This window comes from Mustela erminea, chromosome 10, assembly GCF_009829155.1.
Source record: "Mustela erminea isolate mMusErm1 chromosome 10, mMusErm1.Pri, whole genome shotgun sequence".
NCBI classification, from domain to species: Eukaryota; Metazoa; Chordata; class Mammalia; order Carnivora; family Mustelidae; genus Mustela; species Mustela erminea.
This window is the reverse complement of record NC_045623.1, coordinates 24,658,428-24,674,093: the sequence shown is the minus strand read 5'-3', so window position 1 is coordinate 24,674,093 and position 15,666 is coordinate 24,658,428. Positions and strand designations below refer to the sequence as shown.

Sequence of the window (15,666 nt, the reverse complement as noted above, 5' to 3'; positions counted from 1 at the left end):
CAAGGTTCACGATCATGGAGATAAAGTTGAAAGTCCTTGGCAAGTATTTAAGGCATTCAGTGAAGAGCCATGAAGGAACATAGCTTTATAGAAAGGGCTGAACTACCCCTTAGTAAAGCTACCCAGATAACTGAAATAAAGCTGAAGAAGAAAACAAAGAAAATCCAGAATGCTATGATCTAAATGGTCCAGTCAAGACACAGGGTGACAAAATGGAAACAAACAAGCCCCATCTATATGCTGCTCACAAGAGATTTGCTTCAGATCTAAAGACACATGAGACTGAAACTGAAGTGATGAAAAAGATATTCCACAAAAACGGAAAGCGAAATAAAACCTACATAGCAATACTTACATCAAACAACACAGACGTTAAAGCATAACAAAGATAAAGAAGATAAAGAATAATAAAGGGATGAATCCAACAAAGGGATACAACAATTGTAAATATCTATGTACTGACCACTGGAGCACATAATAGGCAAATATTAGCAGATGTAAAGGGAGAAATTGACAGTAATACAATGATAGCAGGGGATTTTAACACCCCACTTACATCAATGGATAATTCAGGCAAAAAATTAAGTGGGAACTATGTCTTTGCATAACATATTAGACCAGATAGACTTAACAGATACATACAGAATGTTCCAACCCAAAACAAAAGAATACACATTGCTTTAAAATCACATGAAACGGGGATGCCTAGGTGGCTCAGTCGGTTAAGCATCTGCCTTTGACTCAGGTTATGATCCCAAGGTACTGGAATTGAGTCCGACATCGGGCTCCTTGCTCAGTGGGGAGTCCGTTTCTCTCTCTGCTTACCACTCTGCCTGCTTGTGCTCTCTCTGAGAAATAAATAAAATCTTTAAAAGAATAAAGTAAAATAAAATCACATGAAACATTCTCCAGGACAGATCACATATTGGGTCACAAAACAGGTATCAATAAATGTAAGACTGAAATTGTATCAACCACAACAGTTACAAAACTAGAAATAACAAGAAAAAAAAACTGGAAAAAGCATAAACACATGGAGCTTAAATAACATGCTACTAAATACCCACTGGGTCAATGAAATCAAGGAGGAAATCAAACACCACATGAAGACAGGGGCGCCTGGGTGGCTCATTTGTTAAGCATCTGCCTTTGGCTCAGGTGGTCCTGGGATGGAGCCCTCATCAGGCTCCTGCTCAGCAGGAAACCTGCTTTTCTCTCTCCCACTTCCCCTGCTTGTATTCCTTCTCTCCCTGTCTCTTTGTCAAATAAATAAATAAAATCTTAAAAAAAAAAAGAAACCAAAAATCCAAATGAAGACAAAAGAAAAAAAAAAAAAAAAAAAAAAAAAACAAAGCCCAAGCTGGGGAAAATAAAGATTAGAGCAGAAATAAATGAAACAGAGACTAAAAAAACACCGAAAGAGATCAATGAAATCAGGTGGTTCTTTGAAAATATCAACAAACCTGACAAACTTTTAGCGAGACTCATGAAGAAAAAAGAGAGAAACAAAATAAATAAAATCAGAAAGGAAAGTAACAACCAACACCACAGAAACACAAAGGATTATAAGAAACCAAAATGAAAAATTATATGCCAAAAATTGGGCAACCAAGAAGGTACAGAAGGCAAGTGAAATAAAAGCAAAAATAAACTGTTGAGACCACACGAAAATAACGAGCTTTTGAAAAGCAAAGGAAACCATCAACAAAACAGGAAACCTACTGAATAGAAACTTGCAAATGATACATCCAGTAAGTTAATATCAAAAATATATAAAGAAGTGACACGACTCAACACCACTCCCTCTCCACACACACGAATGATCTGATTAAAAAATGAGCAGAGAATCTGAATGATTCTTCCAAAGAAGATATGCAGGTAGCCAGCAGATACATGAAAACATGCTCAACATCACTCATCATCCATTAACAAAGCACTACTTAAATTAATTATAGTCCATCCATAAACTAAGTAGTTATTAAATAACAAAAACATTCTGATACATGAAAAGGGACCTATTCCATAATACTGTTGAATGAAGGCACAGAACAGTAGGCATGTACTATCTATGGTTAAATATACAAACCCTGATGATTACAAATGTACATACATAGACAGGTACACACATATATCCTTGCATATGCCTTAAATATTTTTGGAATATATCAAAGAAACTCCTAACAGTGACCTTCTCTGAAGTGACAACTAGAAACCACAGGAGGGACATTTAGACACTATATCCTCTTGTAAAGTGGAAGCTTCCTAAGTTCATATATTATTTTTTAAATAGTTAACAGAAAATAAGCAAAAATTAATTTAGAACCATCTGGTGAATAAAGTGGCTAACTGAATTGAATGCAGATAAAATCTGTCTCTGAATATACATTGTGGGCTAAACATTATCAAGATAAATCAATCCTCTGATCTTCACTACATTCTCATTATAGAAAAATCCCTCACATCACAATCTCCAGGATGAAATCTGATCACTGTAAAAGTTCTCAGTGAGGGTTGTCTGGGGGGCTCGGTTAGTTAAGCAGCCAACCTTTGATTTCAGCTCAGGTCATGATCTCAGGGTTGTGAGATTGAGCCCCGCATGATGCTAAATAAGAGAGAGCGTGAGAGGGGAGAGGTCAGAGGGAGAAACAGACCCCTGCTGAGCAGGGAGCCCCATGTATGACTCAATCCCTGGACTCCAGGATCATGACCTGAGCCAAAGGCAGTTGTTTAACCAACTCAGCCACTTGGGCGCCTCAAAACTATTAAATTTTAACAGAAACATTTAAAGACATCACATATGTCACAGATTCAGTATCATGAAATAAAATTTTTTTTACTTCGACTAAAAAGAGCATGTTTTAATGATTATAGCTGCCAGCACAGTTCTAGCTAGATCAGTGGTCTCCAAAGTAGGCAGTGATTGTGACCATAAACTGAGGTAGAAGAAAATCTCATAAATTTGATTTATATACATTTTCAATTTACTCTTTCATTTATATATTCAAGTATTTTATTAATAATAGATAACATAATAAAGCAATTATCACGTACAAGGCACTATTCTAAGCGAATGTATTAACTCACCTAGCTCTTACAATAATCCAGCAAGGCAGATAAAATTACTGCTCCATTTTACAAGTGGAGGAACTGAAACATGAAAGTTAGAGGTTTCTTCTTTTTTGTCTGTTTCAGTGGCTGACCCAATTCACCTTGATAAAGGCAAGATTTAAACCCTAACAAAAATGAACTATTGGGACTTCATCAAGATCAAAAGCTTTTGCATAGCAAAGGAAACAGTTATCAAAACCAAAAGACAACTGACAGAATGGGAGAAGATATTTGCAAACTACGTATCAGATAAAGGGCTAGTATCCAAAATATAAGGTACTTATCAAACTCAACACCCAAAGAATAAATAATCCAATCAAGAAATAGGCAGAAGACATGAACAGACATTTCTGTAAAGAAGAAATCGAGATGGCCAACAGACACATGAAAAAGTGCTCCACATTACTCAGCATCAGGGAAATACAAATCAAAACCACAATGAGATACCACCTCACACCAGTCAGAATTGCTAAAATTAACAAGTCAGGAAATGACAGATGCTGGCGAGGATGCGGAGAAAGGGGAACCCTCCTACACTGTTGGTGGGAATGCAAGCTGGTGCAACCACTCTGGAAAACAGCATGGAGGTTCCTCAAAAAGTTGAAAATAGAGCTACCCTATGACCCAGCAATTGCACTACTGGATATTTATCCTAAAGACACAAATGGAGTGATCCAAAGGGGCACATGCACCCAAATGTTTATAGCAGCAATGTCCGCAATAGATAAACTATGGAAGAACTGAGATGTCCATCAACAGATGAATGGATAAAGAAGATGTGCTATATATACACACAATGGAATACTATGCAGCCATCAAAAGAAATGAAATCTTGCTATTTGCAATGACGGGGATGGAACTAGAGGGTATTATGCTTAGCGAAATAAGTCAGTCAGAGAAAGACAATTATAATATGATCTCCCTGATATGCGGAAGTTGAAAGGCAACATGGGGGGTTTGGGGGTTAGGAAAGGAATAAGTGAAACAAGATGGGATTGGTAGGGAGACAAACCATGAGACTCTTAATCTCCAAAACAAACTGAGGATTGCTGGGAAGAGGGGGATAGGGAGAGGGTGGTGGGGTTATGGACATTGGGGAAGGTATGTGCTATGGTGAGTGCTGTGAAGTATGTAAACCTAGTGATTCACAGACCTGTACCCCTGGAGCTAATTATACATTACATGTTAATTAAAAAAAGATTTAAACCCTAACATCAGAATCCACCTTCTTAACCACTAAACTATACTGTACATAATACAGTAGTTGAATAGTATATGCATATAATTCACAAATAAATATTCAATAGAGTCAAGCTCAACGTGTTTTATTTGTTTTAGGTTGCTTTTGTTTTTTAACTTTTGGGGATACATAATCAAAAGAATATGGAGATCAGTGATATAGGAAACCCTGAAAGTCTAGCTCTTATATTTAGGAATATCCTTGTTATAATGATTCCTCTAATTCTAGAAAAACTATAAAGGTAATCTTGTAAGTCATATTAGACCATATTTAGGCAATTACCTGGAAAGTATGTATAGTATTTTTTGTCCTCACTTTGGACATTTTATATATATATATATATATATATATATATATATATATATGTATGTATATATATATATATTTATTTTCATATCCCCGCCCCCCCGGAAAGCTGTTTAAGATTAAAAAAAAAAAAAGGCAATTTGAAAAACAGTGTGGAAGTCCCTCAGAAAGTTAAAAATAGAACTACTTTATGATCCAGCAATTGTACTACTGGATATTTACCCAAAGAATACAAAAACACTAATTCAAAGGGATACAAGCATCCCTATGTGTATAGCAGCATTATATACAATAGCCAAGATAGGGTAACAGTCCAAGTATCCATGAGTTGATGAATGGAAAAGATGTGGTATATCTACATAATGGAATAGTATTCAGCCATACAAAGAATGAAATCTTGCCAACTGCAATAACGTGGATGGAGCTAGAGAATATAATGCTAAGATAAATATACGTCAAAGACAAATACCATACGATTTCACTCATACATGGAATTTAAGAGAACAAGCAAATAAAAAAAAGAGAGTGTGTGTGTCAAAACAAAAACAGACTTTTAATTACAGAGAATTATCTGATGGTTACCGGGGGAGGGTGTTGGGGTTAAATAGGGTTAAAGAGTTGATGAAGATTAAGGAGTGTACTTGTGATCACTTGAGCACCAAGTGATATACAGAACTGATAAATTACTATATTGTATACCTAAAACTAATAATACTGCATTTAACTAATTGTAATTAAAATAAAAACTTAAAAGTAAAACAGAATGAAAAAGCAATTCAATCATAATTCTCAAGAAAAAAATTGATCCAACACACAATCACATTTGAGTACATGATATTCATTAAGGAACACAGTATTCAGGAAACAAGCGTTGGCAAGGATGTAGAGAAAAAGGAACCCTCACACACAGTTGGTGAGAATGCAAACTGACGCATCCACTGTGTAAAATAGTATGGAGGGTCCTCAAAAAACTAAAAATAGAATAGCTATGATCCAGTAATTCCACTACTGGGTATTTACACAAAGAATAAGAAAACACTAATTTAAAAAGATATATACACCCCCACATTTATAGCAGCATTATTTACAATAGCCAAATTCTGGAAGCAGCCCCAGTGTCCACTGATAGATGAACGGATCAAGATAACATGGTATATATACAATGTAATACTGTCCAGCCATTAAAGAAAGTATGAAATCTTGCCATTTGGAAAGCATGGAAGGAACTGAAGGGTATAATTGTATGTAAAATAAGTCAAAGAAAAACAAAAACCACACGATTTCACTCATATGTGGAATTTAAGAAATAAAACAAAGGGAAAAAAGACAAACCAAAAAACAAACTGTAGAAGACAAAATGAGGGGAGGTAGGTGGGGGAATGGGTGAATTCAATGAAGGGGATTAAGTATACACTTATCTTGATGAACACTGAGTAATATATAGAACTGCTGAATAATTACATTGTAAACATGAAATTAATACTGTATGTTAATTATACTGGAATTAAAATTAAAAAATAAAATATGGACAAATAAAGTTAACAGTACAAGCGTTAGGTAACATTGTAAAAAAAATAGTACTCCTTTAAATACACATATCTGATACTCTTTAACAGACAATGCAAGAAAAGCCAACTACATGCACATAACTACTCTTTACATAATGATATTCAAAGCATAAAAACTCAGGTTTAATTCTCATTTCACTGAGAATTCTCAGGCTCAAAAAGTTAAAAAGAAGCATAGGCTAAGCAACACAGCTTATTTTTAGGGCAGCCCAAAACTAATTTGATAAAGGGTTTATAATAGTAATCTCAAAGTCCTCAATTCACAATGTTCTTTCCAGGGACACCTGGATGGCTGAGTCAGTTAAGCATCTGACTCTTGATTTCGGCTCAAGTCATGACCTCAGGGTCATGGGATTGAGTACCACATCAGGCTCCATGCTCAGGGAGCAGTCAGTTTGAAATTCTCTCCCCTTTCCTCTGCCCCCGCTCCTCATGCACACATTCTCTCTCTAAAATAAATAAATAAATCTTTTAAAAAAACTCTTTCAAAAACATTTACTTGTCTCTATAATTTACAAAAAAACAATTTTCACCTAATGCTAGGAAAGAAAAAGAATCAGTGGCTGGTCTGAGCAGATTAAATTACTATGTAAATAAAATTATAATAAATATGAAAACATATACACCTAAGACATTAGTACTAACGATGAGGAAAAACTCAAGCGGATAGAAAAAAGCCTTAGCAAATAAATCACACTGGAGGAAATTCTAGGTCTATGCTATTTAAGATAATGTTGTCAGAACTACATTTTAGAATATGCTACAAGTCTGCCTTATCAGACCTTTAAACACTGGCAACAGGGGAACCTGGGTGGCTTAGTTGTTGAGGTCATGATCCCAGGGTCCTGGGATAGAGCCCTACATTGGGCTCCCTGCTCAGTGGGAAGCCTGCTTCTCCCTCTCCCACTTCCCTGCTTATATTCCCTCTCTCACTGCTGTCAAATAAATAAATAAAATCTTTAAAGAAAGAAAGAATAAACACTGGTAACAGAATCCAAAAATGTCACCAGAGCTAATACATCAACAGTATGAAGTCATTGATGCTAGTTAGGCTTCAGAGTTGTAATCAAGAATGAATAAAGTGGATAAAGAGGCTGAATGGGAATTAAATAAATGTAAGCAGAATGATGTCCAGCTTTTTACAAACCAGAGTGACTCAAGAAGTACCATATAGTACAGACTGTATTGCCTGTAAGTATAAACTAGATATTTGGGAATATATTAATGTATTACCTAATATTTAGCAACTGACCAAAAGCTAATCTTCAAGAAAAAAAAAAGTTTGATAATAAACTGCTGTATTTTCCCCCCAAAAAGTTATGAGTTAATTTTTCTACCTTTGGTCCTGAAACTGGGTGGATGGTATTTTTGGCAGATATAGGATGAGGAAAGGTATTTTGGAATGCAAATGCAGAGGAGACAGGATAACCAATCCCACAAGTTGGGTAAGGAAGTCTACCATCAACCTAAAAATAAAAACATAAAAAGGTTAAGGATGAGATTTTTTTGTTGTTGTAATACTTAAAAGCAGTATCTTAGAGGCCAATTTTATCATGACACTATGATACTCTGCTTTATTATAATTGCATGAGGCTAGGATACCTTTAAGTTTTCTAAAGAGTGGCTGTACAAGCTTAGCAAAATAAGCCACTGGACCGGTCTTTGAACTGAGTTTAAACAACGACCTCTCTGAACCATCCTGGTTCTCTATAGGTCTTCCATTCCTGAAAAGGGGGAATGGAGGTAGGGTGGAGTCATAGATCAATAAGCCAATCAGACATAAAATAAAAATAATTTTCAGCCAGAAAGAGAACAAGATACATGTTCTTAAATAGATTAATTCAGACCATAATTTGTTTTGCCATTAAATATTCAATATGGCGGCAACACCATTAACCAATGTCACCTAAAGACTAAAAGAGAACAACCGAAACACAAACCTTAAGAAACAATTGTATACATCACTGGCTGCAAGACAAAAAACATCTACATAGCTATTTATCATAAGTCATGAAGGGTAAGCCTGTCAAGTTTTTCAAGTTTATAATTCAGTACTGGGCACTTCTTTTCACACCTTTTCCCAATTTAGCAAAATATATTCCTTTTTTTAAACATCAAGTACAATCTGATTTACTAGTATAGATTTAAAATTCAATTAGATATGTGCATTTTAAATCCTCTTCCAATGCTCTCCAATCAAAAGCTACCAGAAACATATCTATAGGTATACAAGGTGGGTTTATTGCTCCTTACAAACAACGGAGACTGCATATCGTGGGAAACATAGTAAGGATGTGGCAGTACATAGGTGTTAAAAGGGACTTATATGTTAGGTGGTTTAAGAGAGTTTAATGAAGTGTAGCTTTGTTGTGAGTCAGATGCTATCTGGAAATGAGGATAATTTTATGACTGATCATCTGAAATAAATGTTATTAGGTAAGTCGGGAGGAATGTATTAAGGCCAAAACTGTAATTGGTAAAGAAGGAAGAGTCAATCATGTTAGCCAGGATAGGAGGATGTTGCCCATTCTATGGTTTAGCAATTTTCATTTTTTAAAATTGTGTTCAGATATTATGAGGTGGTCTTGTTCTTGTCTTGATCTGTCAGTCACAGAGTAGCCTTGCCTGATGTTGATATTCTGTGAAATTATTTATGTTCAAGAGAAGAGCCCCAAGACCTAGTTGTGAGTCAGGCCAGCTCTCCTAGCAACACCAGGGCCTTGCTCCCAGATGTAAAGAGGTGCTGTTCTTTTTCTCTTCTCTAATTTCTTGCAAGGAGAAAGCAAAAGACCTGGTCTTAAGAGCTAGAAAGCTTAGATATCATAACTAATTCCTTTTAGAATCTAGAGCTGACAGGCTGATAAAAGGACATTTCTTTCTCTTTTCTTTTTCAAATAGAGTTCAGTTTATGCTGCTGTTTTTTTTTTTTTTTTTTGATTTGGCAATTTTTTAAAATTTAATTTAAGTGTAACAGATTTCATTGTTTATGCACCACATCCAGTGCTCCATGCAATATGTGCCCTCCATAATACCCACCAGCAGCCTCCCCCAACCTCCCACCCCACCCCCTTCAAACCCCTCAGACTGTTTTTCAGAGTCCATAGTCTCTCATGATTCATCTCCCCTCCAATTTCACTCAGCTCCCTTCTCCTCTCCATCTCCCCATGTCCTCCATGTTATATCTTATGCTCCACAAATAAGTGAAAACATATGATAGTTGACTCTCTCTGCTTGACTTATTTCACTCAGCATCAGTTTATGCTTCTTGTATCATAGTTTCAAACTTAAGCCCAAACTCTGCTCTTCCTTCTTAAGGCCCCCAAAGTACTCCCTTCTTCAGAACATTTGGCATTACTTTGGTTATTACTGAATGATTTCTATATCCAATTAAACTTTAAAAATAAGTGTGCCCTTGAAATACAGCCTCTTTGTTAAGAGCAAGTATACCTGTATGTCCCACTTCCAAGTGGGACTTAACCTTTACCTCAGTGCTAACAGTTATAGGACTCTAGCCATATTTGTACCAACACCTGAAGACATGAAGACTTCCTCACAGTCTGGAATATTTTAGTTTTAGGTAATTTACTAAGACCACTCAAGTCTTAATTTAAAACATACCACATTTGAGTTAGGAGAAATCCCACTTCTGATTATGTTGCTGCTAGAATGTACAGGTGGAGTGGTAGAAGGTCCCAATCCATCTTGCTTTCTCACTAGCTGATTTTCATTTAGTTCTTTATTTAACCATGTGATTACTTAAATAAAAGAACAAAACAAGGTAAAGAATTTCGAGTAATTTTTCTAATAACTTCAAACATCTAAAAATCATTGAGATTTTTAAAATTTCAAGTCTTTAAAACTATCTTATATCACAGGAGACTATAGGTTCACCTCAATTTTTGCCATTAAAGACTCTTATTTTAGCAACTGCCACAGAGAATTCCTTATTCTATTACTATCAGAAGCATACATTCTGCTTGTCAAGGATCTCTTTGAAGGCTTTCTTTTTTAGAATATCTTACAGTTTATTTGAAGTTCACACTCTTGTCTGATAGCTAATACAAAAACCAAAAAAATGTTAAAGGCTTAATCTTACACTTTAGTTTCAAATAATTACATTATTACCATTAGATAAATATAGCAATTAAAATAAAGTAATAAAGAAGTTTGGTGAAGAATTTAAATTATAGTCAATATTTTCAACACTTAATTTTGGGTTACTGACACATGTAATATGGCTTTCTTTATAATGATAACAGTTTTACAGGGCAGCTGATATACAAGATATTATAGCAAAGACATCAAAACAATATATTTAAAATAAATTTTTTGGATGTAGCAATATCTTTTTTTAAAATTTTATTTATTTATTTGACAGAGAGAGAGAGATCACAAGTAGACAGAGCAGCAGGCAGAGAGACAGCGGGAAGCAGGCTCCCCGATGAGCAGAGAGCCCAATGTGGGACTCGATCCCAGGACCCTGAGATCATGACCTGAGCGGAAGGCAGAGGCTTAACCCACTGAGCCACCCAGATGCCCCGAATGTAGCAATATCTTGATTTACCTAGACTTCTATGAATTCAAATACAATTTTCAGAGTAAGAACACAATTACAAACCTCATTTACATAAAAACATAAAATACTTACATTTTTCATTATTTTTTAGAAGCTGTTTGCTTTCTTCAAGCTTTTGAACGGTAGCTTCTAACTGTTCTTGTAATTTGCACACCTGAAATGTCAATCCTCATAAGTATAATAAGGGCTAAATAAAAACTGAACAAATGTATTTCTATTAATTAATTACTATTAACTACTATTAAAAAGAAAAAGTTAATTATAGCTCACCTGTGTAACACTATACGTATAACGTACATACACATATACTGTACATGTATATGAATACTGAAGGTATCTGAGCCATGATAACCAACTTTTCAAACTGAAGTAAGTTAACTTCTGTTGAAGCTAGTCATGTTCGTTTTGGGGGGAAAAAAGCTAAAGCTCTTTTCTAATATAATAAAGTAGAAATTTTAAAAGTATGTCTGAGAAAATGTTATACTTTGCAAATAGTCACACGTGCAAAAATATAAAATATTCACTACCTCTTGCTCTTTAATTCGGAGAGACTGTCCAACATCTTGTAATTCTTTTTGTTCCTTTTGTAATTTGTCTTCCTTCTCAGCCAAAAGCTTCTCTTGCTGAATAGTTACTGTATTCTTCAGTTTCAATTTACCCATTAAAGTTTTCAGATCCCCCTGTAGCTTCTTGATAATTTCATTTGCCTGTAAAAGAGCTTCATGTATATATCTCTCTCTCTACTTAACCCAAGAAAACTTAATATTCTATTATTCTTTAAAAAACAAACCTTAAGAAGTTCCGCTGATAAGGATTTTATTGTAGCTTCAAGTTTTCCTAGTTGTACCTGATTTTTCTCACCATTCTCTTCTAAAGCCACCTGATACATATTTTTTAAAACATGAATAATTAATAGGATGTTTGTGTTTAAGAAAAGCATCACTTGTAAATGTGATCACCAATTTGTTTAAAAAATGTTTAAATAGACCTTTTGTTCCTGGATTGTATCAAATGCTTCTTTTGTTCTTAAAACAAGTTGGTCCTTATCCTTGATTTCCTGTTCTAAAACAGCCACTTTTGTTTGTAACTGATTAATATGCTTTTCTTTCTCGTGGCATTCTGCGTCTAGTGTAGAATTCTCTCTTCGCAAAGAGAGGACTTCTTGCTTAGCCCGCTGGAGCTCCTACAGGAAGAAAAAAAATGATGCAGTATGAAAAAGAAAAATTGGCTGCTGCTCTGGTTACTTATAATTAAGAGGTTTAAAAATTTTTTTAAGAAAGTAATAATTTTAAAGTTCTAGTAACTTTAAAAAAAAACATCACTCTAAAAGTGTATGTACCTTGTAGACTTGAAATATAACTGTAAGATACACTAATATCTAGTTCAATGACAATAAGGAAAATAATCCTGATTTATGAATAAATTAGTACAACTTTTAAAAACTAGTAGTAAGGATTTTCTGGTATCTCAAAATTTACACTTTAAAAAAACCACTTAGGTAATAAATGCCCATTATAATAGATCTCAAAAACATAAATAAAAGCCCTATCATTCTAACATGTAGGCAGTGGTTCTCAGGCTAGGATGCATATTGAAATCACCTAGAGAGCTTTAAAATCCTACCGATGCCTGGTACCATCCCCAAGAGAGCCTTATTTATAAGTTAGCATGCGGTATGGCCCGGGAGCTAGGATGTTTAAGAGCTCTGCAATGGACAAAGGTGACAACCATGATCCACAGTTAATATTTTGCTGTTTATACACACCAATTTCTTAAAAAGTTTTATAATCAACCTTCTTTATATATTACAAATATCTTTCTATGTCAACAAATATGTTAACACTTCTGGATTTCCTCTTGGTTCACTCTTTACAACAAAACCAAGTAAATATAATTGTTAATTAAAAACAGATTTTTAAAAAAATTTAAAACAGATCACTTTATAATCAGGTAATACCAACAAAATACTGCCAGTATACAAAAATCCAGGATATAGTATTCCTAGATAACTTTCATTTTTAACAAAACTTTACAAAATAATATTATAGTAATATGCCATAGTAGTTGTAGAAGCAAACCCTGCTATCAGACAGACTTGAATACAAATCAGGGTACTCTGGTGTAATCTTGGGAATTATTTAACCTCCCTAAATCTCAGTTCCCTCATTTGTAAAACAGAAATAATAATCACTTCATCTTCATAAAAACCTTAATGCAAATTACTTAGCATAATGCCTGGCACACAGTAAATAATAAATGGCAGCAATTATACTCAGGGAACTAATGCTTAAGATAAATTTAACATGATTAGGTAATAATACTCAGAAGTTTAAAAAAAAAGTCCCCAGTGCAACAACATGGATGTAGCTAGAGAGTATAATGCTAAGTGAAGTAAGTCAGTCAGAGATAGACAAATACCATATAATTTCACTCATACGTGGAATTTAAAAAACAAATGAGCAAAGGAAAAAAAAAGAGAGATAGCCAAGAAACAGACTCCCTTTGGTTTTTTTAATTTTTTTTTTTTTAAATTTATTAGAGAGAAAGAGAGCACAAGCAGGCAGGGGGAGGAGCAGAGGGAGAGGAAGAAAAGCAGACTCCCCACTGAGCAGACAACCAAATGCCAGACTCGATCCCAGGACCCTGAGATCATGACCTAAGCCAAAAGTAGATGCTTAACTGAGCCACCCAGGGGCCCCAAGAAACAGACTCTTAACTATTAAAAACAAACTGATGGTTACCAAGGGGAGGTGGCAGGGGGGATGGGTGAAATAGGTGATGGGGATAAGGAATGTAGTTGTTGTGATGAGCACTAGGTGATGTATAGAAGTGCTGAATCACTATATTGTAGTGAAGCTAGTAGTTGACTATACAATAACTAAAATTTTTTTTAATTCCCAGGACTCATAATTTTCAAGTCTTATGCAAATATTGGAAGAAATATTTTGATTAGATTATATAATACCCATATAACAGAGCACACTGTTTATAAAGTAGCCAATTTCAGGCCTAAGATAAAAGAAGTCATATAGCATTATAATGACTATCCAATGTACTCGGAAGGCTACAATATTTTACAAACTACTATGAAGGGTAAAGGGATCAGGGACGATACAGTGAAGGGAGCAGGGAGGATACACTAAAAACACCTATTGAGGGGGCGCCTGGGTGGCTCAGTGGGTTAAAGCCTCTGCCTTCGGCTCAGGTCATGATCCCAGGGTCCTGGGATCAAGCCCCACATCAGGCTCTCTGCTCAGCAGGGAGCCTGCTTCTTCCTCTCTCTCTGCCTGCCTCTCTGCCTACTTGTGATCTCTGTCTGTCAAATAAATAAAATCTTAAAAAAAAAAAAAAAAAACACCTATTGGGGCAGAATACTGAGAATCTGAACATAAAATCAGTCAAGCTTTAGAGTTTCCTAAGCACAAGAGACTGGTGAAATGGAGTGGGAAGTCTCATCAGCTTGAGCAACACTGGTGATGTTTGTATTTAAATATGATGGACTTAACAAAATCTGCATTTTCTGATTAATTCATGATAATAATGTATAATGCTAGGAAGGAATCTATCATCAGGGCCAAACCATCAAGATTTTCAAAATGTCTCTGTTGCCTGAAAGAACAAGGGAATACTAAAGACAAGCAAATAAGAGGATTCCAATCCTTGCTCTTCCACTTACTATGTGACCTAGGACAAGTTACTTAACCTCTCTGTGCCTTAGTTCATCATCTGCAAAATGGGAATAATAGTACCTTCTTTAAAAACATTGTTATAAGAATTAAATGGGTTAATATATGTAAAGCAATTAAACAGCACCTGTCACATAGCATGTGTTCAGTATACCTTAGTTATTATCATTACTAATATCATTGTTATTAGACACAACTTCACATAGTTGTCTGACATGTTAAGTAGGCTGAATGAACCAGTCCTGTCAAGACTGAATATGTTGAGCTACAGACAGTGTGAAAATCAAAAGTACACTGAAAAATCTAAAGGCAGTGTCAATGAAGTGCTCCTCAAGACCGTAACTAAAAATATCCAAGTTTACCTCAGTTCTGTTCTGAATTATCCCCTTTCATCAGATTTTAGATTCTCAAGCTTTTTTTGCAACATCTGATTACCCTAATACCACCAAGACAACCTTGAAAAGCATCAGAAGTATTACACAAGTAATAAAGTCACCAAATTAAAATGTTATTTTAAATTGGGGGTAGAGGGAAACAAACCCAAAGTTCAATACCTCTTCAACACCAGACAGTTTTGTTTTAAGTTCTCTGATGGTAGAGTCTCCTTTATATTTCCTTTCGGTTAGGTCTTTATTAGCTGTTTCTAACTCAGATAATTTGTTTTGTAGTTGCTGGATGTTTCGTTGATGGAGGATTTCTAAATCTTTTTTCTGTTGTTCATGCTGCTGTTGGTAATGGACCTGTGCCTATTATATAATAAAAATATAGTACCAAAATTCAAAACAACAACAAAAAAACAAAACAAATAAAATACAGGAAGATTTGAAGAAAAATTAATCTTAGTTATTCTTCGATGTGATTATAACATTTCCCTGTTTTAAAGAGGATCTATTTTCAATTATGGATTTCATGAAGAAGAAAGGTCAACAAAGGCAAATTTACCATTATGATTTTGTCCTTAATTCTTGCTTCTGTAAAACCCTCATATATTTAGAAGGACAGTCTTCAAGTTAAGGGAAGAATCATATATGATTAGGTTAAAAAACTGCAAAATAGTATAGTGTAAACCTATTTGTGTTTAAAAAAAAAATGAGCAGGTACATAGGGAATTTCCAGTATTCATTTTAAATACCATTATATTATTTCAGTTTTTTACAACAATGTATATTTTTAATAACAAAA

At 34.8% G+C, this 15,666-nt stretch overlaps 1 protein-coding gene across 2 annotated transcripts in view; it reads right to left on the bottom strand.

Moving 5' to 3' along the window:
* Positions 1-15,666, bottom strand: part of SASS6 (SAS-6 centriolar assembly protein) — a 39,925-nt gene that overhangs the window by 7,438 nt on the left and 16,821 nt on the right. For both annotated transcript variants that reach the window (XM_032301409.1, XM_032301410.1), the window contains exons 8-14: positions 15,039-15,230; positions 11,787-11,981; positions 11,589-11,678; positions 11,326-11,505; positions 10,871-10,952; positions 9,841-9,977; positions 7,560-7,688 (exon numbers count right to left, since the gene is read on the bottom strand). In XM_032301409.1, the coding sequence (XP_032157300.1) occupies positions 7,560-7,688; positions 9,841-9,977; positions 10,871-10,952; positions 11,326-11,505; positions 11,589-11,678; positions 11,787-11,981; positions 15,039-15,230 (1,005 nt within the window). The remainder of the gene's footprint in view (positions 1-7,559; positions 7,689-9,840; positions 9,978-10,870; positions 10,953-11,325; positions 11,506-11,588; positions 11,679-11,786; positions 11,982-15,038; positions 15,231-15,666) is intronic.